A 26,748-nucleotide genomic window follows, 5' to 3' on the forward strand; every position below is an offset into this window, starting at 1 on the left:
CAGCAACAGGTTGACTTTCTAGCAGGAGAGAGCCCAAGGGCATTTTTTACTCTCTGATAAATCTGTTTGGCTCAGTCTCAGTGAGCTGCCTGTCCAGAATACAGCAGGGAAAAAAAAAAAAAAAGGGAAGCTGTTTGAATTGGGCCTTCAGACACCAAACTGGCATTGCTCATCAGGGGACATACTGATTTACATCCAAAAAATTCAAGGAAAATTCACTGAAAAATGTTACTGAAACTGTGTCTGGCTTTTCACCATCAAAAATCATCACAGAAGTCAGTGTGTTCCTGCAGAATGTCTTTCTTCAAAGGACACTGCTTTTCAGTAGAAATATGAGTCTATTGCAACCAGCCATATGGGGAACCATCTACCAAAACCTGCTTCCTTGCAGTCCTGATGCCAGTGTCTTCACTTAGAAAAGCGGGGTCTAAAACAATTTGTGAAAGTATTGACTCCCTGGTCTTTGTCTAGCCTGACCAGAGCCTTGCACAACACCCAGGACCTTGTGGAAATCCCTGCCCTCTGGGCCAAACCAAGTGGAGCCCAAGTGGAGCCCCTCCACATCTTCAAGAGACCCAGAGTCTAGTCCAGCATTTGTGACCTTAAATATCTTACTTTTCTTGTGGGTATAAAACTTGTCTTCTGGACCATCCTTAGATCTCTTGATAATTAGTTTTCCCATTTCCACATCAACCTTGAGTTGAATTTTTGAGAAAATCCCTAGGGAGTCAGCTTTCACCTATTGGAAGACAGAGAGGTTTGTTGTGAGCAATCTTCTACACTTCAGTCACATGTTTTACGAGTGCAACACATCCCTGATTTCCTGGACACATCATTATGCCAGTCTCACTGGATACCTCCTAGGCATTTGCATGGTGCTAAACAGCATCTAGGAATAGCTGTTATCTCTGTGGCAGCACAGCAAAGTTCCCAGGAACTGAGATACAGACATAAATCTGTGTTGCTGTCTTTCCACATTATGATTAGCATCATTAAAAAAGTATATTTACCTCAAAAGTGACAGGGGGAATAAGGGAACGCCGGTGTGTTGAATCAGGACCTTCAATCAACAGTGTTTTCACCTGTAAAAGGATTTATGTGTAATTTATTGCATTTGGTGATTCTGCATTACATTGAAAGTAATGAAATCAGAGCAAAGTCATCTTAGCGTAGCAGAGGACTGCGCTAATGATGAACAAGGAACGTAGCTAGAGGCAAAAGATGACAGGAAGACAATATAAAACAGCTTTAGAACTGTACCTTTTCTTCAATAGAAGACAGCAAAGAAATCAACTGGTTGAGTTTCAATACGATATTGACTAGACTTGCTTCACCAAGCATCTGAAACCACAGCACAGTAACAAAAAGGGAGAGGTGGATGATTTCCAAAGCCATAGAGCATGGCCTGGAGTGCAGCCCCAGGAACAACCCACACCCCGTGCAAGGAGAACCACCTGTGCTTCTGCTCCTCTGCTCTGCAATGGGCAGCACAAGAGCAGGATTGTGGCTGAATATGCAGAAGTATGAGAGTGTGGAAGGACAAACCTGCAAACCTTTTCCATAAGTTAGGGGCAGCTGGCCATGCAAGGGAGTCACCTTGCTGCAGGGGGCAGGTTTGCATGACCAGGTCTGGGGCTCAACATACAGAAATCCTGGACTTTTGGTTTTCTGGCAGGGAGAGGAAGGCCATGAGGAGAAGGAAAATTTGGGAATGAAACATCCTGGAGTGAAGTTTATGAAAAAAGAAGTATGCAGTGCCAGCCCCAAGCTGAGGGAGGATGGGGAGATGGGGGTCCTCTGGTAGTTCATGGCATTTTCCTCTGGGGCAGGAAGTGGGGCAGGCAGGAGGGGTTATGGGGTAAGTGGAACTGGAGTATAAGTTACTGGGTGCCCCCTGCACTGCAGCCAGGAAGAGGCTGAGGGGAACAGGAATGGCAGCTGATCCCCAGAGCCAGAACCTGTCCCCTCCCTGCTGGCAGCTCCCCTCTCCCATCCCCACCTGCCAGCCCACTTACCTGAGAGCGCTGATGGACACCAGGGTGCAGCTGCTGCTCAAACACCTTCTGGATGGATTCCAGGGAGGGAAGAGTCCTAGAGGCCTCACTGGGGACAGAGACATGGCAGAGGTCTGAGGCTCTGTCTGAGGATGCCTGGGCTGGTGAATGCTCAGACAAAGCCACATAGCAGAGACTATGGGCACACGGTCACACCATGTCCCCTCCGAGCTGCTGGGCGGGTGATGGGAGCATTTCTCAGCTGCTGGAGTGACACTGCCAACAGAGGTAGGGGAGTCAGGCAGGGACTTTGCCTTGCAAGGCTGGAGCATAGCGACACTGGCTGTTCCTTGGATTTTGCTCTAGAGGTTCTCACTTTCTAAATCTCCCCAGAAAGATACCCCAAACTTGGCCAAACCTGAGGACACAGTATAAAACCAGCATCAACCCAACTGTGACAGCTCACAGATCAAAGTGCACTCCAACGTCTTACAGCCCAGTGCACTTTGGTGCCTCTGAACGCTGCAGTGGCAGGGGCAGCTCAACTGAACACGGGTTCTGTGGAGCTGCTGAGGCTGACACAGGCTGCTGGGAACACTGCTGGGGCAGTGCTGGGGACAGTGTAGGGGGCAATGCTGGGGACAGTGTAGGGGCAGTGCAGGGGACACCACTGGGGACACTGCTGGGGACAGTGCAGGGGACACTGCTGGGGACAGTGTAGGTGCAGTGCAAGGGACAGTGCTGGGGACACTGCTGGAGACAGTGCAGGGGACACTGCTGGGGACAATGCTGGGGACAGTGCTGGGGACACTGCTGGGGACAGTGCTGGGGACAGTGCTGGGGACAATGCTGGGAACAGTGCAAGGGATGCTGCTGGGGACACTGCTGGCGACAGTGCTGGGGACACTGTTGGGGATGGTGCTGGAGACAATGCTGGGGACAGTGCAGGGGACAGTGCTGGGGACAGTGCTGGGGACAATGCTGGGGACACTGCTGGGGAGGAACAGTATGTGAAAAGAAAACTTATTGTTAGGTATTTCATCTCACATGACAGAGGGGCCGAACACAGCGAGAGGGTGGAAGAGGCAGCCTTTCCTCTTGAGCAGAGCTGCTGCTGGGTAACAATGAGATCCCAGAGCGCTTCCCAGTTGGATTGTCAGACGCTGCCTTGGGAATTTGGCACAGGAGCCACATGCTGATAATTACAAGACTTATCACAGAGACAGCAGCCAGGGAGCACAGGTCAAAGGGAAGGTGATGCTGGGGAGCAGCTCTGGGCTGCTTGCATTGTGTCTTGTCAATGCTGGATATTAATGATTTCCCTCACTTTCCTATGTCTGAATGGACCGGATTTTATTCTCTGTTTGCTGAGGAAAGTGCTCCAAAGTGAAAGTATCTCTGGGCGAAGATCAGATATTTGTCTAGGCGCTGAACCATGGATGATTAATTGCCTAAATTAAACATTCGTGTTTGAAATTTCAGTCTGAAAGAGCCATGGGACACAGAGAAGTACAAGGCACTTGTAGGAGTCTGGTTCTGCTACTCTTAGTCATCCAGCCACATGATTCAGCTCTGGATTCCCTAGGGCCAGTGTCACTGCAAATGGCTCTGCCCCCAAACCCAAGACTCCCCCTGATTTCTGCAGGTCCCAGGAGGCTGCAGGCAGTTGCAGAAGTACAGAGAGAAGTTCAGTTTGAGAAGAATGAAAGGATTTTTACTGTGACTAAGAGTGCAGGACGAAAACACACGGCAGCAGCTGTTTGAAGCAACTAAGAAGTGATTTCTCATGGGAAAACTGCCCTTTGTCTACAGTGTAGGATGCTGTGAAGAGGAGGAAGAGCATGTGAAGGTGTTCAAACTCAGCAAAACCACAGTGTGGTTTTAATGGCACTTGTAACTCCTTTTGTTTTCTTCTCTTGACAGTATAAACACATTTAGTGATCTTCACTGAAGTGTCAGAAGCCTGTTTGTCCAGTGCTTGAAAAACTGCCTTAAAAGCTCTATGTGCAAATTATCCCATGAGGGAGAATAAATAAGAACATGCAGAGCAGCAAATGATGGCATTGGACAACAGCAGGTGTTTTTCACTTAAAGCTGAACAAATCCACTCACGTGTGTGGCTCCCCACTCTCCTTGAGTCAGCTTTCCAGCTGCTGGAGGATTCTCCTGGCCAAGGAACCTCTTGTATGCCAATTGCTTTTAGCACCCAATGCCTCATAAAAGTACCATTAGCCTTACAATTCTCTCTTTTCTTTCATTTTTGGTACAAGAGTGGCTGCTCCTTGTCCCCAGTCTTTAAAGAGGATGTGCCGTGTCCTGACCCCTTGGTCAAAAATGGGTCCTGCACCTGTCTGTGGATAACACCCAACCTGCAAAAGGCACAGACTGTTGGCCCAACTGCTCTGCCAGCCCCAGTGTTCACCATAAGCTCTTTCCTTCTCCTGACCATTGAGCAGCCCCAGCTGTGTCCCCTCTCCCTTGCTGACATTGGTGGTCAGTGCTGACCCACAGACCCAGGGTCAAAGCACAGGAGGGAGTCACCCAAAGGGCACTGGCTGCTCATTTCTCACGGATGGCAGTGTGACCCTGAAAGATGGCACAGCTGAGCTCTGGAGGTGGGGAGAAGCCAGAAGACAGCCCCACAAAAACCTCACTTCCACAGAAGTCAGTGTGGCTCCCAAACAGCTCAGCCTCACTGAGTGTCTGCTGCACAACCCTCAGCACTGCCACCAAATTCAAAGGAGCTTCAGCCCCACTGAAAGGGCTCACCTGTGCCAATTAACATTTCTTCTTGGGTTTGGGGTGTTTTTAACCTATTCTCTCATCATCACCATCATCACAGCTAGGCTTCATGAACAAAGATTTGGGAAGGGCTCTACCCACGTGAGTGTGTCCTTTCAGCCTGCGCAGAGGATGTTTTAGGTGAGGCACAGAGTGCGCAGAACTGGCCGCACCCTTTAACTCCTAAGGTTCATCTGCCACGGCCGAGCGAGCTTGGACGGTGACAGCGAAGTCCTTGGGACTAGAACCTGCAGCACTTGGTATGGTATTGCCAGGAGATCTCTCATCCAAGTACTAACCAGGGCTGATCCTGCGCAGCTTCTGAGATCTGATGGGATCAGGTGTCAGGGTGTGTGAAAATAATGGAATTGGACATCAAAATAAAACACCAAGAAGCAGTCTAGGAACTACCTATATGTGCAGCCAGATGCAATCCCTGTGCAGCTGAAGAAAGCTCAGGGAAATAAAAGCTAAATTTAGGGATTGCCATGGACTAAATCTGAGTTCACAAGTCTGATAAGGAAAGAAAGCTAAAACCTTAGAGAACAGTGGGGATTAAGCCTCAGAAAACAGTAAGGTACCCAAACATCTGACTATTAGCCAACTGAAGGTAAGCAAATAGTTTCGTTGCATGGTAGAGATCCATGGAACAATGTGGATAGAGAGGGAAAGGTTCCTCAGTGACACCTGGCAGGGACTGGAAGTAGCCTCAGCCTGCAGTTCTGGACCATGGTGAAAAAAATTGAGAAGCCAGCTCCAACAAACTGAAATAATGCAGATACAGGAAGAAAATACTGGGGAAGTGGGGAAGAACTGCATGAGGACTTACATTTCCATAGCTGTGTGCAGCCACCAGAAGGACAGGGCAGACACTTGCCCTTTGCTGTGTTTGTGGTGGTGCAGTGCCTCTCTGCTCAGCAGGTTTACGCCAGCAGCACAATTCACCCAACTCTGCTCTAGGATGTCAGTTTGCAAAGCCCAGTTCCCAAAACTCCTACAGAAAATCTGGAAGTATAAAAGGTGTCCTGGCAGTCGAAAGAATTATGGACCTGTTGCATCTCCTTCCTCGCCATTCCATGTGGAGTTATGAGGAGCAGGGTTAAAACTCAGATAAGCTGAAGTAGAATAAGAAGTTGGAAATGGAAGAAGCTAGCCATCCTCAGAACAGCAGCACTGTTTCAGTAACTCAAGACTCTCATTTTTGAGTTCATTTGATTTAAGTTTCCATTGTTCAGGTTTATTCTTAGCCAGACACCTGTGTCTCCCCTCCTGTGAGTGGAGAGAAGCAAACCCCTCAGGCAGGGCACAGAGAGTCCTCAGTCCTGCCAGGAGCCTGGCTGTGGGCAGTGGGCTTCCAGGAGAGCCAGCCCAGGCCAGCAGCACCACCAGCCTCACTGCTAAACAAACTGAAGAGAAGGATATTGCAAGCCATGGAGAGAAGTGTGGGAATAGGTGCCCTCACACGCTCCAGGATCTCTGCAGAAGTGTGGGCTGATCTCGTCTTCAAGGCAGCAAGGGGGGAAACCACTCCCTTCCACCAGAGAAAGATGGAGCTCTGCAAGGTTTAACTCCCTGTCAGAGTTTTTCTGTTTGGGACATGGAAGGTCAAAAAATAGGAAAAGTAAAATTTGTAGAGACTAGAGGCTGGGCTTGTTCCTTTTTTCATTTGAGCTGGACTTCACCAACATCTGTGGAATCACTCCAGGTTCACAGTGCATTAGTGGGAAGGAAAATCAATGTTTAAAACCTAGTTATATATGTGCTTGTTTCCGTAAATTACCTGTGCTTGACAATTCTGTGGATGTCATTTATGCATTACCAAATTATGCAGTTAATCGGTTAGAGGACTTTTTGTTTTGTTTCTTTCTAAACAAAGCATAAAATACAATACTCCACTGACTGAAGCCACCTACAAGGAAACTTCATAATCAGAGCTCAGTCTTTTACATAGATTACATATCTTTGGACCAGAATCAGAGGTCATGAGATCTAAATATACTGGTTTTGAGGGGAGGCCAATTTCCTATGCCAGAAATGCAGATTCTGAATGCATGCACATGGAACCTTTGTTAGGCTACAGTGTTACAGCATTATCCTCTGAAAATCAGCCTCTAGTCACCTGAAGAGTCCTTTGCAAAGAGCTGTAAGCAGTTTCTTCAGTTGAGGAAGATTGCTTGAGCCTGTCTGCACCATCTCGAAGTCACTGATGATGTGAACTCGCAGATAGTCCTGGATGAGTTTAAGATGCTCATCGGAGACACTGTGAAGGAAACAGGCCCAAAGTCAGCTCTTCTCTCTACTTCCAATTTATTTTTTTTTTAATTCCCACTGCCAGCATAGACAGGTGGGGGCAGTTTGCCTTCAGTATAAATATGCAGTTTTCTATAGATCCCCCACCATGGCAGACACCTTCTCCTCATCCTCTTTCCCCACCCCAAACCCTCTGTGACTGCTGAGCTACCACACCAGGGCAAGTCTTTTGATGCCTGGCATTGCCAAAGCCATGGTGGCATCACCAGCCTCAGCAAGTGAAGCCAGCCTGTTGTGAGATCACCAATGTCAGCGGCTCAGGAGCTGTGGGCAGAGGAAGACTGCCTTTCACCTCACCAAGTTCCACTTTGAAGGTTTTATTCCAAGAAATCCAAAATGATTTTAGGGCACCTGAGACCAAAGAGCTGGACACTGTGCTCCCCCCTCACTGTCTCTGTGGTGCTCAGGCTCCAGCGTCTCAAGGAAAGGTGACCCAGGCAGACTGTGTGTGCTGTCTTGTGCCCTGAAAAATGCACCAAGTCCCAACTGGCTGTTTGTAATGATGCAGATGAAACGGTGGAGGCAGTGGAACAAACCCGGGTTTCTCTCAGTCACCACAACACAACCTGTGCTGCCACACATGACCACTGTTTGCTCACAGCCTCCCACTGCCCTGCCAACAGACTTGTCTGCTGATGTCATTTGTGTTTTATTTGTATGCTTTGCAGATCTGGTCATTAAATGTCATGTGGCTTCCTGTAAGGCTTCAGTGCATGTCCAGATTTGACAGTCTATGAGACAGTGTGAGTCAGACCCACAGTTGGGGCAGATCAGTAAATCTGAGCACCTGGAAATCCTCTGACCAGTTTGTTCCTTCTAAGGACTGGCTTGTGCTTTCTAATACAATATGTAGTTTGGGCATATGGCTAATATACCAAGCTCTCTTAATTACTGTCCTTTATATTAGAAAACTATACCCCAGTGGAGAAAGTATTTTAATTCTTTAGTACTTTGGATTTTAATACTTCAGGAGAGTTTATTCTAGATGACAGATGCACTGTAAAGGGTAGCCTATGCACTGTCACTGGTAGTATAAATAAGGAGCAATTTTACTGGATCAAATAGGTTCTCATCTGTCCCAAACACAGAGGCCCAAAGAGCACAGGGCTGTGCTGAAGGCTGGTCCTGCAGCCCTGTGACTTGCCATCCTCACCTGCTCGTGTCCTGGTACTGCAGGCGCTGGAGTAGTGTCTCGGAAAGGGACAGTTTATTAACATCTGCCACTCTGGAGTTTTCAGGGAGAGAAGAGACCTCCTTTGTGTCGCCGCTGGGCAGTGCCATGAGGATGTTGCGTGGGGGCAGGAGGGGAGGCGTGGGCACCAGGTCTGGGGAGGAGGAAGGGAAAGGCACAGTCATCCCAGCACGGCAATCATACCTTGTCCCACCAGTGCCTGCAGCCATCCCTCTGAAAGGGCCTCTGATGTCAGCGCTGGAACACTCAGGGCTCGGCACTGGCCCAGCCCTTTTCCAGGGATGTTGGTGCTGTGAGACCAGAGGGATGAGCTGCCAGGCTTGACCCTCAAGTGCAGGCAGCACCTACCTCTTCCTGGCAGTGCAACCCCAAAGCAGTTTGACCATCCCATCTGCACAGCAATGAAGTTGAATATACACTCTAAGAATTTTAGAGAACATAGATGTTCTTTACCCAGATCATTCCTATTATCATGGGGATTTGCTGTTGGGGCAGAAGGGATGGAGGGACATAAACAGAAACTGGTAATGCAAAGAAATGAACAGCTAAAGGAAGGAAATATAGATGGAGAAAGCAGACCCTAAAAGCAGAGGGGCTGAATATCCTGCCTTGTCTGGAAGCACAAAGGGTTTTCCTGCTCTGTCATCCTGCTGCTCAGCACACCTCCCTCTCCTTGGGAGAAGAGTGGGTTTATCTCCATTGATCCCAACCATGGTTACTTTTCTTTTCATACTAATTGCTCCAACACTTTGACACACCTGTCATATGTAGCCATTTGAGTTGTGAGTGTTTTTTTGGTTGTTTTCTAATGGTGGAATTTACATTATAGAAAGATCCCCAGGACTGATCTACTGCTCCTGGGCAGGTGCTGTGATTCACAGAGCCACAGAAACACTGAGCCATGGCACAGTTGGGTGATGCATCTGCAGGGTGCTCATCTTCCACCTTTGCAGTTCCAAATCTAAGAGGGCCAGACCTTAGATCTGTAGGCCATACATGGCTCCAGCACCCTGGCACCAAAGTGCCTTAACAGAATTCAATTCTGTACATGAGCAGCCTGGCCGCAGTACCAGTGTCTCTCCATCTTAAAGCTCGTAGTAGTCTTGGCTAGAACTTCACTCTCTGCTGCTTGCCTCTCTGTGTATTATTTTTGCTGTAGTTCCCTCCCTGGTCTGGGAAGCTGCAGACCCCGTGCTGGCCAAAACCCAGGAACACCTTTCCTGAGCAGCTTTGCAAAACTTTGGTCAGTTTGTTCAGGAGGATGACATGCCAGAGTCTCTCAGCTCCTGCTAGATATGCATAGGCTACATAGGTGTACACAGACACATTGATCTGCTCCAGTGCACAGGCCTGTCCATCTGTCCCAGCCACTGTGTACTTCAGACAGGTTTTATTGCGGTGCTCGTCATTTCCAGACAGACATCAGAAAGGACAGGAAAGATGGCTCTGTGGGCATGACCTTCCCCAGGGGCTCAGGAGAACAATGACAGATCCAAGGGATGATCCAGGAAAAATCCAAGGAACAATCCAAGACCAATGAGTGTCAGGAACCAACAGTGACACTTCAGTTGGGATGATGCCAATCATATCTGTTCCTTTTACCTCTACCTCTGCACACAGTTAGACTGCCTGCCACTGCTGCATCTATGCCCTCTGGTTATGACTGTCAGAAATGCCCCTTTAGGTCAGAGCAGCTGAGGGGTTTCAGAGGAGCCAGAGCCTCGGGAGCTGCAGGTGTGTGGCGCTGCAGAGAGATGTGCTCCAGGTGCCAAGGGGCACATCCCTGCTGTGACAGGGACCCCACGGATGCAGCACGGGGAGAGGGCTGCACCTAAACCAGCTTGAGACCAGGTGGGGACAACACACTAGCCACCCCCATGACAGACAGAGTATAACTCTACAGGGAATCCCAGTGTATTCCCTCAGGTGAGTTAAACCAATGCGCCAGTATCACATGATTCAGGGTCCTGCCAGCTCAGGCCTCTCTGTGCTCTGTTCCATTTTATGGAATGACAAGCTCTGATCCCCTGCCTGCACTGCATACCCACTCTCGAGGTAAGAGTTAAGGGTCTGCATTACTAAGTCACATCATGGGCCCCTTACCAGCATCTTCCTCCAGCTCATCTGCAGCTTCCTCCTCTTCCCGAGGCACTGGATATTTGAGGTGCCATATCAGACCCATGTTCTCCTTCTTGTAAAATTCTATCAGTTCCTCCAAGTTCTCAAAATATTTCACGGGAACACCCTCTGATGCCTGAAACAAAACACAGAGGCAATCACAGTCTGAGATTTCCTACCTCAGAAACACTGCCCCTCACAGAAGGAAAAGAACAGTCAGAGAGAAAGGAGAAAGCCACTAGTGCTGTTCAGAGAGAGCCTGCCCCGCTCTCACTCCCTTGTGAGCACAGAGCGGCTCCTGCAGTACACACAGGAAAAGCTTCCAGCCAGAGTCAGCACAAACACTCATCTCAAAGACTCACTGAGGCCAAGTGCAAGAGCTCTCTCACTGGACTCAGTGTGCTTGGCTTCTCAGCAAAGGAAGACTTTGAAAACAAGGAATTCTCCTGGATTAATCTTTGCATTCTCTTCTTCACTGAGCACAAAATCCCTGAACTGTGTTATATTTTGTGGTATGCAGGAAAGGTTTTTCTGAGAAATTGCAAGCCAAAGATGGCTAAATGCGGACATCAACATCCCTTACAGGACTCAAAGGCTCAGAGCCAGGCTGATGGAATACGGTGCAGTCCTGTACAAGAATGCTGGGATGAGGTTTGGAGCCCTGAGCTCAGGGCCCCACGAGGATGGAATGTGCCAGGCCTGGCACTGAGCCAGCTCAGTTTGAGCTGTGACCAAACCTGCTTCCAGCACACCCTGGCCACTAACCTCAGAAAATGGACACCTGCAGAGGGCAAACAGAGGGATAATGTTTTAGAGGTCTTCAGAGCCAAAGCTTTGGAGCAAAGACATCCATGCACTGGCACAAGTGGTGAACCTGCCAGATTCACCAGGCAGGAACAGGTGCCATCCCTGCAGCTCTGCCCATTGCTGCCACCAAGGGCCCTGCCAAACACAGGGGAATGATCTGTCATGGCTGAGCACCAAACTTCTGACCCAGAGAAAGAGCTCTGCATCACCACCAAAACTGCACTCAACATGCAGCCAAAGCTCTGATCCCTCTTCCTGGGGCACGATCTTCCTGACAGGATGCTCACCTTCTGGACAAGAGTTTCCCACAGAAACCAACCCCAGAAGGCCCTGTCTACACCTGCTACAAAACAGCAAGAAGCAGGGGCTAACAGTGCACACTAGTTGTGTTCCAGCCCCATAAGACTAAAAAGACCTAAAAGTGCAACACTGGGAAATGTTCACACCTGGGGATACAGCAACAGGGGCAATCTAATGGAAGAACTTGTCGTGCCAGTGGCAGGCTTGACTGGCACTATTTTCATGCATAAAGCTGCACTTTGCACAGAAAACATTGTTAGTTAATAAGAAATTAAAGCTTTGTCTCCACTTTGAAATGACTTGTTGCACAGCCACGCTTTGGACATTCTGCCTCTGACTAACAGGCAGGGTATTTAAATTTATTTTGGGATTGCAATTATTACCTGAAAAACTTAAGACAGACAAAGTTTTAATACAAATTTGAACAAGCTTATTTATTTGCTATTTGTGTTTGCTCAGTTTCTTATTCTCTGTGAACTTTTTTATTTAAAAGGCAAGTATAGCAAACCCATGAGATTCAATAGGAGTGATGCAGCAATGCCTACAGTGAGCAGAACTCAGAAAAATCTGTGGTGAGTCCTAGCAGCAGCAAGATTTCTTTTTAATTTCTCCTAAGGAATAAAATCTCAGGCCAGAAAATAGAACAGTGCTTTCAATATTTGAAGCCTCAGTGCCCTCAGGCCTGCCATCAAAAACACCTTTCATTTTTAACTACATCTGCTTGTCTTTAAAGGCTCAGCAAGACACATTTCATAACAAGAATGAATGATGTTTCTGAGAGCTCTGCCTGTACAGCCTCCTATTCTATCTTCCACATAAATGTTCCTGCACTCAAAAGATTTATTATTCTCATGCACTGGAAAACATTGCATTCAGCATAAAGGCAATGCTTGGGCAAATACTGGATCATATTTTGGGAGTCCAGAGGTGTTGAAACAAATTGTTGGTTAAAACTTCACATGACTGTACAAGCATAGGCCAAATCCTGCTCTGTCAGTGTGGCACAGACTCAGCACAATCAGAATGACTTCTCATTTACACCAATTAATGCAAGTAAGTGTCTGGGTCCTCCCAGACTCTTCTGCTTCTTGTTGTGAAGGCTGGAAATCGAGGAAGATCAGCAAGGGAAGAACAACCCTTCACTCTAATCCATCATAGGAAAGGATCCTGAAGTCCCAGTCCCAGCTGGAACAGACCTGGGATAGTTCAGCCAGTTCTCCCATATATCTCTGTTCACCTCCCCTGCAGTACCTTCCTGTGCTCTGAAAGGCCCATTTTTGTAGTTCTTTAGGCAGGTGTGCCCAGCAGCCCAGAGCACACTGCTGGCAGCACTGCCTGTGGCATGGCAGCACACTCAGCCTTCATGCCCAGCCCATGGCAGAGTCACCCACACTTGATCCTCTTGATTAACCTGCCTGGGCTGCCTTCTGCCCACCTACAACACCTGTAGATGGGCTGGAGCTCATGAGGGACAAGGCTTGTGAGAGTTTGCTTTGCCCTAAGTTACCCGAAAGGGCACCTGGTAAAAGGCATCAGCCCCATCAGAGCACACGCCCCGCCCCCCCTCCATCCCCAACGGGTAAGCAGGGTCAGTGTTTGCCATGTGTATCCTCGCAGGAGGAAAGCTTTGCCATCAGTGCTCTCTCTCACCGCTTGAATTACTGCAGCCTACTCTGCTCCCCATCTTTCCAAAGTCGTCTTCACACTCCTTCTTCACTTTCCTTCCCTACCTCCCTATCCGCCTGCTTCCCCAGGTCTCCCCTGACTGCAGACTGTTCTCACAACCCCCCATCCTGCCCCTGCACACCATCCCTCCCAACTCCACTGCTCAAACACTATCTTACCAGCCTTGTTCTGCCCTCACGTCCTGCTCCTGCAGGGCACCTGCAAGAAGCCAGAGTGCCCTGCACAGCTTTTCCAGTTGGAGCCTTGATGGAGGTGGAAGGAAAGGCTGAGTTAGCAGTTTTTGCTGCCAAGGATAGCTCAGTCTCTGAGACTGTGCTGGTCTCTGTGGTAACCAGAAGAAGGAGCATTTTGCAACCGGCCTCCTTCCTCTAACTCATTGCATTTCAAGAGTGGACCCAAGCCTGTGGTGCAGCCCAAATTCCCTGGCACAGTCACAGGCACCAGCTCTCGTGCAGGCTGGTTGGATGCACACACAACCAGACAGGCCCTGCTGCTATTCACCCTTTCTACCCTGGCAGCTCAGCCCACCACACTCAGCCACGTTTCTTGATGAAGCCCACCATGTTCTGTCTCAAGGATAACTGGAATTTGTGGCCATGTCAAGGATCTGGACTTTGCATGCATCTGTATCAGACACTCCTTTCCAAAGACAGGCAGCCTCCATCCCAGCAGTGCCAGCTGCTCTGACAGCCCCACTTCCCCAAGTCCATTCAGCATAAAAAGGATGGCACACAATAAAATAAAGGACAGCATTTCATATTTTGAGACAGAACTCAGCGGAGCCTTGTCCCAAGCAGCTGCACAGAGGCAGCAAGAGCTACAATAAGAAAATGAGGAACCATCAGGATTGGGAGCTCTGACCAGCCATGGCCAAGCACACAGGGAAGGATGGGGAACCTCAGACCTGCTCATCACCCACTCAGTGGGGTGGGGGAACTCGAGGTCCTTCCCCACACCAGAGAGGCCACAGCAACAGCACTGCCTTGCTACACATCAGCTTGGCCACCACAGGAGTCTGAGAGCAAAATCACTGGATTATTCTCACTCATTTTCTTCTGCATTGTAATTGTTATTATTTGCAAGAACCTCACAGAGGAAGTGTGAGGGAAGGGCTGTGCCCCTCCAGCACAAAGCAGTGCCCAGCAACACTCTCTGCCTTTTGCCTGCCCCATGAAACAAGCTCTTCCCAGTTCCAAGCACCCCCAAATTTCCCTGGTCCCCCAAAGAGAGCAGGGCACATTGCTTTGCACTCCCTCCCTCTGCAGAGAGGCACAGCAAAAACTGCACATTGTTCAAAATGGAAGAGAGAACAGTAAAAGCAAGACCTTGTTAGACTTGCTTCTCCCCTTGGGGAAGGGATGAGAACAAAGCCTGTGTCACAGAGTCATGTTATTCACACACAACCATAAGGTGGTTGGGGACAGCCGGTGCCACATGAGCCCCTCAGAATCCAACAACCCAGCACTCTGCTCCCAGCCATAGGGCAGCAGGGTCATCTCCCAGGTTGGGGGTGTTCCCAGCCAGCACTGCAGGGGCGATGCCTGAGTAGCACCAGCTGAGCACAGAAAACCTGGTTCAGTAATGCTGCCACCAGTGCTTGGGTTGCTGGATGACCTACCTGAAAGCTGGTCCCTGCCAGCAGGCAAGGAACATGGCACATAGCTGGGACACCTGCCTTCTCCACACATGAACTCGTGGTGAGGAAAGAAAAGTGACAGTGGATGGTGAAATAGTGGCATTCAGTCAGTTTGCAGGTGGTTGTGGAGCACATTTCCAAAAACCGGATTGAGAGGACTAATAACTGGATTGAATAAACGTCCTCAAGACAACTGCTCTGGATGACAGGAGTGACAGAAAATGCAGCCTAGACTTTACACAGACTTGTTCTGGATTTTAAGCCACGAAGCAGAGGCAGAATGGGGCCTGTGAGTGAGCAGAGCAGGACGGGCAGCGCGGAATGAGCTGGAGCCACCCCAGCAGAGCCAACAATGAAATCCACTTCCTGCCCCCTGCCTGCGTCCAGTAAGGAACTATTTCCTCGGGGCTATCGCAGCATAGATCTTGTTTTAATAATGGAGTGAATTGTTTCAAGTCATTATAAACATGGATAGCAAGTGTCATCTCCACAGCAACACACCGCATCTCAGAAATGTGCTCCCAGGGCTCTGCAGGCACTGGAGCGGTGTGGAGGGCAGCCCAGGTCCTGGGAGATTCCTTCAGCATCCCTGCTGGTACCTCAGCTTTGTGCTGATGGCAGCCACAGCACACCGAAAGGAAACACCTAGTGAACATATGGAATTTAGGAACAGCCCACAAACCAGTAGGATTGTACAAAGGAATCTGTGGAATAGTGTATCAGAGAGTGAGTAGCAATTTTACAGTGGGAAGCTGCATCCAAAGCACAAGTCTCTCTAAGATCTGCCTATGGCAAGGTCATACATGATGCAAGAAGCAACTCCTGTACTGTACTTTGTGCCATAATGCTTTATCTGGGCTGCTCTGCACAGCTTAGGGCACCAAGTCTTATGAAACATGTAAAGGTACCATAGAAAATCCCAAGGGAAAATACCAAGGAAGGCTGAAGAGTTGGAAACGGGATTTGCAAGGAAAGCTCAGAAAAAAGGGGCTGGTATGGTCTGGCAAAAGGACAGCCTGGAGATGGCACAGCAGCAGTCTTACAAGTTTTAAATTCTATAATAAAGAAGATGGCAGCCAGAAGTGCTGCAAGTCCCTGAGGCACAGCAGAGGTGGGGGTATCTTTGCAGCAGAGGAGGTTAAGATGGAGCTCAGGCAGCCTTGTCAGGCAGGGACAGTAAGGTTGGCCTACAGAGAGTGTATGTCCATGTCTCTGGAAGCACCGCAGAGCAGTGCACCCAGGCAATCCTCACAGACACCATGAAATCCTGCTTCAGCCAGAAAACTGGGCAATGCTGGGCATCCCTAATCCTGTGCCCATGACTAGCTCCCTGCAGAGCTGCCAGCAGCCTTCATCCAGATCTTGCTGTATCCCTGAGGGAGTTGGGTAAAGCTGGACCTGACCAGCTCAGCCATTTCAGCTGCATCCCAGACCACCTTTTGGCCGTGAACCTCCTTTCCCAAAGGATGTCTTGGTGTCTCCTGTCCTCCAGAACCTGCCCTCAGTTCTGCAGGTCCTTCCAGTTATCAATCCCTCCAATCCTCTGTATGCTTACTGTACAGTGCTTGAACACAACTAGCTACAACTTGCTTTTGTCTTCCTGCTGAATAGGCTTCCAGGCTGTTCATTACATGAGAACAGGTATGACTAAAGCCATTAACCACTAGTCTTTGGTTAAATCTTGGGATCCCCTTTCCAAATTCAACCACCTGGGCTTTTCAACAGGTTTTTGTATGGCTGAGACAATCTCATCTTCCTTTGTACCTAGTGTGTCCAAGCACTGCCACCTGGCCAAGAGAACACAGGACAAAGACACTCAGGACATGAGCATGGTGAGGAGCAGCTCTGAACACACCTTTAGGACAAGTTGCAAATGGCAAATAAACACATAAAATAAAAAGATTTAAAATATGTCAGGCCTATGCTAAGCCAGTAGAGGAAGTGGTTAACTTGGGTTCATTACAACAACTGTATAAATAGATGGCACAGGAAGTCTGGGGCCCTCAGAAGGAAGAGGAAGTGTTTTCCTTTCCTGCAAGGAGGAACTAGGAAACTGGTCATCTGCTTATATTGCTTAAGGCCAATATTTTCTAACCAGAGTGCCTTAGAACAGGTATTTAAACCCCTATATAGGCATTTCAGTAACAGACAATAAGTTTTCAAAGTTATAAAACTATTTCAATACCCACCAGCTTAAATGGAAGCTAGAAATCAGGTTGCTTCTACTGTGGTGAGAAAGGCTGGCAGGAACGTTTCTCCTTTTAGATTTGAAAAAAAAATCTAGTTTCCCAGGTTTGGAAAAAATATTCTCTTCAAGACTGTCTGTTAGCTAGGAAGTCTAGGTGGCATTTTAAAATTTACTTCTGGCTCTCATGCATGCAAGCTTTTTATATTTCGCTAGAAAAGTGAATCTAGGAGCTAAGAAATTCCTGGTAAATTATTTTTAAAAGCATTTTAAAGCAACCTGGTTGTGTTTTCAGTTTTGTTTTGCTAGACATGCCTTATTTTTAGATCATATCTTGTGCTAAGAAGTTCCAGGAGCATTTCACAAGAATGGAATCACAGACAGGAATCACAGCTGGGAGAAACAGCTACTTCCCAAAATACAAGCCACCCAGAACTGTACTCTCATTTGAATGCAACACCTGGGACTTGGGAGGAATGGAGCTACCGAGGAGCACAAAGGGAGAGGAACAAGTGTGTGGCTGAGGAAAAGAGAGATCCTGTGACACAGAGGGTTGGTAAAGAAATGAACTTTAATAAGAGGTGGGACCTTGTGAGAGCTGGCAAGGGTGTTCTGCTGCTGGGTAAAGCCCAGTGAGAGGGTGTCTGCCAGGGAACTAAGCATGAGAGAAGAGTCAAGGGGAGGAATCCAGACAACATGGGCAGAGGATGCTGGTGGGTGGCCAGAGAAGCACTTCCTCACGTGGAAAAAAGTTATACAAATTTGGGGGAATGGCACAGTGAAAGTGCAGTTATAGGTTATATAACTTCAATAATGTTGGGGGAAATGGAATGTGAACAGTTCCTTGTCTCCTCCACGATGAGATGATGGAAGATTTCTTGTCTCATCCTGCGTACAGTTTGGTCTTGATGCTCATGTTTGCTTGTTCGTGACACTTTTGCTACAGTGGGCTTTTACATTTTCAGACTTTGGGTGAAAACTGTGGAATTTGGAGAGTTCTGGGAAAGAGGGTTTCAGAGTTTCTGAAAGAGATTATTCATGTGTCCTAGTTCAGCAGTCAGGATCAGTTTACCGTTGTATGGCTGTAACAAAAACTGTGTATTCTACACCCTCTATATAATTTCTAACAAACTGTTAATAATGGCTCAGCTGCCCAAGGCACACCTGACCCCTCAGGCTACAAGCTGAGTGTTAAAGAACCCTGTGAGGCACAAGAATGTTTATGTCTTCACACCAGTGACTCAGCTGTGGTAACTCCCCTCCAGGGAGGGATCAGCACCTCCACACCCAGCCTGAGGGGCCATGTCTGCTAATGGGCCATTTGGGACTGGCATAATAGGCAGTTGCAATGACCCAGACCATCAGAGTTTTCCAAAAATACCCCATGACTCACAGAGTAAATCCCTCATTGTGAAACTCCCTGCCCTGGGGAAGGTGCTGGGCATTCCCATGTGAACCTGAGCATATATAATCTTGGGGGTTTGGGACTTCTGGTACCACTTGTCAGGTCCAGAGAAGGACCAGAACCTCGACAGGACTGCGACTGCCACTCTTGACCAGACTGTGACATCATCCTCACCAATAGGTTTTCCTTTCCTTTTACTTTGTACTCAGGGGGACCACCTGGGGCTCAGCACAGGTGTCAACAACACCCCTCTGTTTATGCCCCAGGGTGCTGGGTTATACTTCTGGGTTTTGTGGGTTAAAACCAGTTAAAACTCTGTATCACTGTATTTCTTGTAATCTTTTTAAGTAAATTGTAACTGACTTGTAGCCTCTCTTGAGTCAGGTTCATTGCTCCTGCCAGCTTTCCTTTAAACCAGCACAACATGGAAGGAAAACAAGGAATTGCAATTTAAGAACAACTAAGTACATGTTACTCCTAGCTTGTGATCCTGGCTTAACATGAGATATCCAAAGAAAACTAAGTTAAAAAATTTAAAAAAAAAAAAAAACAACAACCGAACAAACCTACTGTGTTGTCAACCCTATAAAATTTCCTCTGTATCTCCAAGGCAACTGAAGGATACCAGTACAAGATGCGTCTCCCACAAGCTCCATTTCTTTAAGCATGGCTTAAGAGACTGTGTATTAATTACTTGCACTGCATCACAATTCCATTCTTATTAAACATTACCAAAAAATGGCAATGCTAAAGGTTTCCAATTTTGGCAATTTCATCTCATGTGTTTCTTATCTTTGCTGATTCTGGGTTTCAGATGCTTAACACATTCTCTGTGTGGAGTGTAAGCCCAGTTGGAGTTAATCTTAAAAAGATCCTGACTGTCCTATCTGCCACTGGTGATCTTCTCCAGCCCTGCAAGAGCTTTCCTCTCTGTGATGCCATAAGGCTTGGTTCTGGCAGCCTGAAGACCAGGCATGTTCACAGGTAGGAAGTGGTCCCATGGCAGAACTGGGACACTTGCAAATTAGGAGAGTCTGTGGAAGTGAAGGAATATTGAAAGGACTTCTCAGTATAATTGGCTGTCAAGTTTTTATCTCAAGTTCCTTGTTAAAATTCTACACCCTAAAATAAAACTTATTAGAAGTTCTAGAGGGTAAAGGAGCTATGGAAATCTTTTGAACCAGGATTTCCCCACACACAATAAAGACATAGGTGATAAATATAATGTACTCAAAGTCTATCTAAAGATCCCATTCCAGCCTGCTGCAATATCCCATGATTCACATAAAAGTATGTTAATTGCCAAATATCCAACTAATATAGTTAGATAGAAGCCAGGAAGAACACCAAGCAATCACAGAAAGCACCAACACCACATACTTGGGATAGTCCTTCACACTAAATAAACTGTTCAAACTCCAGCCATCAAAACAGATTTTCCCAACAGAGCACACACAGATTCAGCTTGTAGCACCACAAGAAACCTGCTGAGCAACCAACCCTTTCAGCATTTCTCTGTGTTATAATAAATAAGATTTACATCAACAACAAGAAAACAACAGTAGAGTTCATGACAGAACATAAAGAGCTGGGATTAAATTTAGCTACAAGGTGCAAGTTAGATGAGTTGGTGATGAATGAGCAAGAAATGCAGATCCCTGGGGATCTGATGCAGTTTTGTTAGCACTTCTGTAGTGTGGGGGCAGAATGTAAGTAAAAGTTTTGGAGTACGCTACTTTTAACAACTTGTGTAATTTACCACAAGCCTAGTGGTTTTTGGTTTTCCACTGAAAAGCTTCAGCAGTTGAAGTGAAATGAAAATTTTCACTTCCATTTCTTCATAAAGTATCCAGCTCCAGTTCTTACCAAGACAAATCTGGAAACACAGGTCCTCAAGAACTGACAAGGCAATCAAGGTAGCAAATGTAACACTGTCATGGTTCCTGAAGACATTGGGTGCAGGTCTGGGACCTTGTCAACACTCACTGCCCACAGGAACTGAGCTGGGAACACTACTGCAGCTTATTTGCTTCTCAGGTATACATATATATATATATATGGTGTATATATTGCAGGTTATTTGCTTCTCAAATTCCTAACATCCCTTCAGCTTTTCCCTCTCTAGAAGGCAATAAATACATCCCCATGCAACAGTGTTTGGGATTTGAAGTCCAAGGAGAAAAATCTTTTCCTTGAAACAGGTGAAGACAAGCCTACAGTGGCCCTGCCTGCACAGCTGGTCAGGATCCCTCAGCTGACATCAGTCTCACATGTGTTGCTGGGGGTTTTCTCTAATCTCTGCAGCACACCTGGGAGAATCCATGATTGGCTTGCTACTTTCCTTATTGTCTTCCTGCCTAAATGAATCCCAGTTTCACCTGTCACCAGGCACTAAACATGCATGAATTACATAAACTGTCTAGTGGAAAAGAGAAAATGTAAGACTGAAGAGGCCATACTTATTGAAGATATGTGGCTGAAGCAAAGCAGTGCAGGCAGAATGTTCATGAGAAACAGCTGCATCCCCAATTTACCACACAGAACTGCATCATTTTCTGGGATTGCATTATTAAAACCCCTAAGCAACATATAGATAAGGGTGAGCACTTTAGTGTCACAATTTCCTGTCTTCAGCCTGCAAAATTTCTCAGTCTTTCTCTACAGCAACTATTTTCTATTTCTGTGACACTTGGGGCAGCAACGTATCCTTTCTTTCAAGGGGCTGTCCCTTATTTCATTCAGTTCCTGCAAACACTTACTCAGTTAAAGGAAGCCCTGAGCCATCCCTGCTGACTGAACAGATACAGAACCCAGCCTGAAGAAGCACCATCATTTAACAGAACTAACCACAAAATGAAAACCAGACAAAAAACACCCTTCAGACCCTCTCCTTTTATGTTCTCCCCTGAACCACATCTCTGGAATAAAACCAGCAGATGTTACACACTTCTTTTGGGCCCCTAAATTTGGACCCAGCACAAGGTTTCTGGTTTTGCATATACAGGGATGTGGTGTACAGTGACAACAGGGGCCTGCTGCCTCTGACCAACGAGGGCTTGCTGCACGCGGCTTCTGCAGTGTTCCATCATAAAGAATACTTTATACTATGACTTTAAAGCAGCACAGGTCACTACAGCCATGTCAGGTTTTGAGGGTGGTGGGGTTGTTGTGGAGTATGGGGTAAGTGCAGGTAAGCAGGAGAGTTCCAGCCACTGCCATCGCTCTGGAGTGAGTCGGGCGGACACTGGGGTGGGCCCTTCTGTGGTGGCTGGTGGTCATAGGTGGAGGCCAAACTGGCCAGATTTCCCTGTGGCAGCTGGTACTAGTCCTATGAGAGGGAGAAGTGGTGTTTGGCTTGGGGGTGAGAGCTGTTGGATCTCTCAGGAAATTATTGTGGAGGCTAATCAGGCTATACATAGGGTAAGTCCAATGTCTCCAACACGGCTGTACAGCACAGCTTGGAGTGTGGCAGTGTTGGCTCCTGCTCGGCCATGTCATCATCCCATTGGTAGGAATTACATGATTCCAACTCCTTCTCAGCCAATGAATAGGAGGAATATGTTGTTGGTGATGGTTAGAACTATTATGGCAATTAAAAAAGGTTAGAAGGTAAGAAAAGAATGTTGTGATTTGGGGCTCTGATGCTATGTATGATGTTGCGAATTGTAGGAATGTACAAATAATGCAACAGAGAAAAATATTAGTGAGTGATGGTCTATTTTGAAGCTCAAGGGGATTTTAAAATTTGTGGTGAATTTTCATTCTCAGTAGAAAGTAATGTTTCTTATGCCTGGATATATGAAGAGGGTTGTTGGGATCAGGCTGATTAAAAAGGAGGTTTTAATAGTTTGTATAATGGTAGAGGGTGAGTTTTGGTAGTTCTTGATTGAGAGTGGGAGTGGGATTGGGGTGAGTAGGGTTGTTAGGGTTAGGAGCATGGAGATGTTAAGGATTAATGGGAGGTCCATTGCTTTTACTTGGATTTGCACCAAGGTGTCAAGGTTTAATACAGTTATCTGGAAATTTTAATCCAGACTTTCCAGGCTGGTCCCAGAGAGCAGCCCCAGCCCACATGGAGCTCCACTGTACTGGCCCAGGGTTTGCTGAGTCAAGCTGTGCTGCCTGGTGTCTTTTGAGTTACTGGAGAGGGGTAGCTCCAGAGCCCTGGCATGGAACAGACAGTAGCCAGTTTAGACTTTCAGAGAATCAAGATGGAAAACTCTGATGGAAGGTATGAACAGAAGCCAAATAAAGTTAGACAGGGGGGCAAAGGCCTGGGAGCAACTGAAAGCTGCACCATGACTTGGTTTTCTCAGAGGCACTGAAACAACGGAGTCTGAACTGTTTTTGCCAAAGGCTGTTTCTCTTCCCTAAACCATTTGTTAATCTGAAATCAAGCCCTGTGTGCTTTGCGTTTATGCAGCACCCTAAAAAACAAAGGATTCTAAATTTCTTTTTAAAGCTGTGGTAACTTCAACCACCAAAAGGCGAATTTGAAGAGTATTGGTGAAGCAGATCCCATTTACCTAAAACAAGTGCAACGAGGAAAATACTTTCAGTGGAAAATGTTGTTATTTAAAGGTCATTGCATTTCTGTATTTTATATTTATATCATCAACAAGCTACTGCACATGTAGGGTGTACAGGTCCCATTCCCTGAGACTGCCACGCAGATCACATCAACGAGAACTCACTGGAGCCCAGGCATCGCTTGTGATGTGCTGGGTGAGTCTCATGTCTGCTTGGAGAGGGGATGCAGCCTGCCATGATCCATCTCTAGCACATCAAAATAGATCTTGGAACCAGAAAGAGCATCACTCTGTCAGGAACAAGTGTGCAAACAGTTTTGTACCAATGACAGTATTTGCCCTAAGACTCATTGTATATAAATCTAATACCAGTGTTTTTCAAGACTCATTCCTGTCTAAAATGATGAGGACAAGAAGCCTCATACAACACTAACAATATATTAACTTCTCTTTCTTTCTTGAGAAAACAACTCAAGACTTGCCTGGAAATCAGCACTTTCCTCTGTGACCCATCATGCCTCAAAGCACAGAAGCAATAAAACATAGTGCTTCATTACCACACAGCTGAAAGGGAAATAATCTGTTGTCTCCCTGAATACCTTAAATTACATTATGAAGCTTCATCAGAAGTCTTTGATAAAATATAAAAAGGATAAGGCAATCAAATGGTTTGAACACTATGTGACTGATGATATTAAAGCTAATATCCCTCAAATTACTGCAAAATGAGAATATTTTCTTGTTGAGAATGTTGGTTGCATAAGTTTTCAATTATTTTTTCTCATCTTGCTTGTCCTGGAGACACTGAGGGGTGTGTGTGTTCCAGGGGTTCCTCTCACTCAGGGCTGGGATTTGGCCTCTCCAACAAACCCAACACTTTGAGTTCCTGTAACAGGAGCTGGAAGAGCCAGTGGGGTGGGGAAGAGCTGCTGGGCATGTGGTTGTGGGTGGCCAAAGCCCTTCCAAAGGATAACAGGTGAGACAATTACGCTTCTAAACAGTAATTATTAAAACTGGTCCCTGTGTAACAGCCCCAATCCTTATCTTCTGTATCTGCAAGGATTTTGCAGGTCCTACAGGGTTGGCTATTTCCAATTTGTGATTGTTTGAGTGCGATGGAGGCTTTGTGAGATAACACATTTTATTGGAGGGCAAACAGTAAAAGAAATTGATGGCATTCACTGACTTTTCACTCATTATAGTGAGATTTTATCTGAAAGGACATTTAGATAAAAGGAAAAGGGATTTCATATCATGGCACTAGCTTCCAGATGCCTGACTTAATTTCTTGGAGCTTTAAAAACAAAATAATACCTCTTTAGCCTGATTTAACCCATCTTCTCTAAATGTTTTATTTTATATTTCAGGAAACTGGAAATACTCTGGAAGGGTTCAAACCAGACAAAAGCTGGATATGCTTTGCGTGAAGAATTTTGTATACTGAGAGATTCAGCAGGAGGAATGTGCATGTTTCAGGAAATACCTAGTAGTCTTATTAAATGCTGTTTCTTTCAGCTTTCCAAAACCTGTGAAATGCATTCTGTACATTCCTACCTCAGATGCAACAGCAGAAAAAAAAATTCCTTGTCTAAACAGATTTGGATAGTTTGCAGAAACAAGAAATATGTGGATAATTTCAGTCCTACATGTAAAGAGCTTTACAAACTGATTTAAGTAAACATTGAATTATATTGAAAAATACTAAAACTTTAATATCTACCAATTTTGGTAATAAAATGAAGCTTAGTATAATTAAATTATGTATGTGGGCATACTAGAAATGTGCTGCCCTCCCCATGTTTCAATACTTTGCTCATAAGTATTGCCTGGACATCCACTTGTCCCTTGCTTCTATCCAAGGAAAGTAATCCCCCTGATTCTCCCTCAGCCCTTCAATGCCAGTGGAGTCCCACAAGCACAGTGAGTTTGCTGTGGTGGGAACTGACTCAAGTGAAATCCATTCCATTCTCACCATTAATCTTTCTGGACAGGGATGTCTCACAACCCCCTGCAACCTGCACATGGCATTTTGGACATTTCCCACTGGAGACCAGGAGAGTGACATCACTGGTCAGGCAGCAACAGAGACTGGAAGTGCTGCGGTGCAGAATGGCTGAGCCTCCCCTAAAGAGTGAGCTTTGCTTTATCAGCTCCTGAAACCAGTCCAGGAGCAATTTCCCAGATGAAAGGTTTTGATAAGATACAGAAAGATCAGCAAAATCCACAGCAAATCACACAGTCCTTACTGCAGGGAACAGGTGTCAGAAGAGCACAGCACACAGGGATTACAGTGTGGCAACAGGGAGACAACAAAACCTTTGCATTTCTCTCTGCAAAGGGCTGACAATGGGCTGGGTACTGCCTGTGCCACAGCCAGGCCGTGCCCTGACGTTGATGACAGCGGCAGTGACACCGCCAATGCAGGAACTGAAACTCCAGCCCTTATCAGATGCTGCTGGCAGGATGGACAGCCCCTGCTCCAGAGCAGGTTGCCTCTCCGGATGGAGCCTCCATGCCCAGCCCCACCCTGCAGGACTAACAAACAGTAGCCAGGACAAATCCTGCTCGGAGCAGGGACAGTCCTGTGGTGGCTGACAGGAGCAAAGCCCTCTCATTGAACATCTTGCCTGTCCCAGGACAGAGGATTTTGTTCGTTCTGCCATATTTAGCCAACCCATACACAGACAGAGTACAAATCCAGGTGTTTCCCCCAAACTGTGTTTCTAGAAGCATGCTGGGGAGAGAGGGTTTCAGTAGAAGTTCCAATGCACAGTGTTTAGGGATTCTCCCACCGTCTGGGAACCACAAAGCACACTGGTGACCAGCCCCTCAGCTGCACTTGAGTCACAGCTGCCCTCTAACCTCTCACATAGCACACTTGTTTGCTGTCACACACAGCTCTGCATCAGACTAACAAAAAATTACCAGAAAAAGAAAAAACCTCTATGATCACTCAGTGTAAAACAGTGCTGCCAGGGCATCTCTAATTTTCACCTAAGTCAGCAAAACCCACAAGTATATAGGGTCAGGCCCTCCCTTTGCCACCAGTAGAAAGTATGATGTAATTTTTTAACTGGTGGATTTCAGCACAAATGCAAGCAGTGCTCCTGCTCCGAGAAATGATGATCTGGCACTACAACTGCAAAATCAGTATTGCCCATGAAGGGGGTGAAGGAAGATGCACACACTGCTGTTTTCTGTCAACCTAGGGACAGTGAAGTGGAAAGAAAAATACAGGCAATAATTTCTAAAACTCGAATGTTTTCCTTACTGTAGTACAGTGTCTTGTGCAGCATGAGAAGCCTGCTGATAGCAATTCCTTCTCACAACAAGGTAAGGCTCACAAAACTCTGGAGTTGATTGAATGGCTTTGCTCAAACCAAAAAAAAAGATGGAAAGACAAAAGATTATTAAAACAATGAAGGAGATTGGAGCATGCGTTATGCAAGGCACAGTCTTTGTTCAACTCCCTTTCCCCCTGTTAATTAAAAAAAAAAATGTGACAAATTCAAAATTGCTCATCTGGACTTTTTCAAAAGGGTGATCCAGTTTTTTCTGTCTGAAACAATGTTTTCCTTCAACATCTTAGCAGCACAGTGATCACTTCTGCAACGTCCAAACCAAAATGAAACATTTCACCTGATAACCATTTTTTTTTAATTTTTCAGCTTGCTTGAAAATACAAAGTGGTTCTTTCTTCTGCTCAAGGCAAGCTCCATCTCTGCTGTCTCCTGTGGGGCAGCCAAAAGTTGCCAACAGCACTCAAGGCACTGTGGGTGGCCAGAGACTCCATCCTGGGCAGTCC

The 26,748-nt window shown here is 46.7% G+C and overlaps 1 protein-coding gene across 4 annotated transcripts in view; it reads right to left on the minus strand.

Annotated features, from left to right (window-relative positions):
• INPP5D (inositol polyphosphate-5-phosphatase D) overlaps nucleotides 1-26,748 on the minus strand; it is a 57,322-nt gene that overhangs the window by 19,397 nt on the left and 11,177 nt on the right. For all 4 annotated transcript variants that reach the window (XM_071566133.1, XM_071566134.1, XM_071566132.1 and 1 more), the window contains exons 3-9: nucleotides 10,381-10,531; nucleotides 8,239-8,410; nucleotides 6,895-7,035; nucleotides 2,016-2,103; nucleotides 1,261-1,341; nucleotides 1,011-1,082; nucleotides 616-739 (exon numbers count right to left, since the gene is read on the minus strand). In XM_071566133.1, the coding sequence (XP_071422234.1) occupies nucleotides 616-739; nucleotides 1,011-1,082; nucleotides 1,261-1,341; nucleotides 2,016-2,103; nucleotides 6,895-7,035; nucleotides 8,239-8,410; nucleotides 10,381-10,531 (829 nt within the window). The remainder of the gene's footprint in view (nucleotides 1-615; nucleotides 740-1,010; nucleotides 1,083-1,260; nucleotides 1,342-2,015; nucleotides 2,104-6,894; nucleotides 7,036-8,238; nucleotides 8,411-10,380; nucleotides 10,532-26,748) is intronic.

The sequence above is a fragment of the Pithys albifrons genome, chromosome 11 (assembly GCF_047495875.1).
Source record: "Pithys albifrons albifrons isolate INPA30051 chromosome 11, PitAlb_v1, whole genome shotgun sequence".
Lineage (NCBI taxonomy): Eukaryota > Metazoa > Chordata > Aves > Passeriformes > Thamnophilidae > Pithys > Pithys albifrons.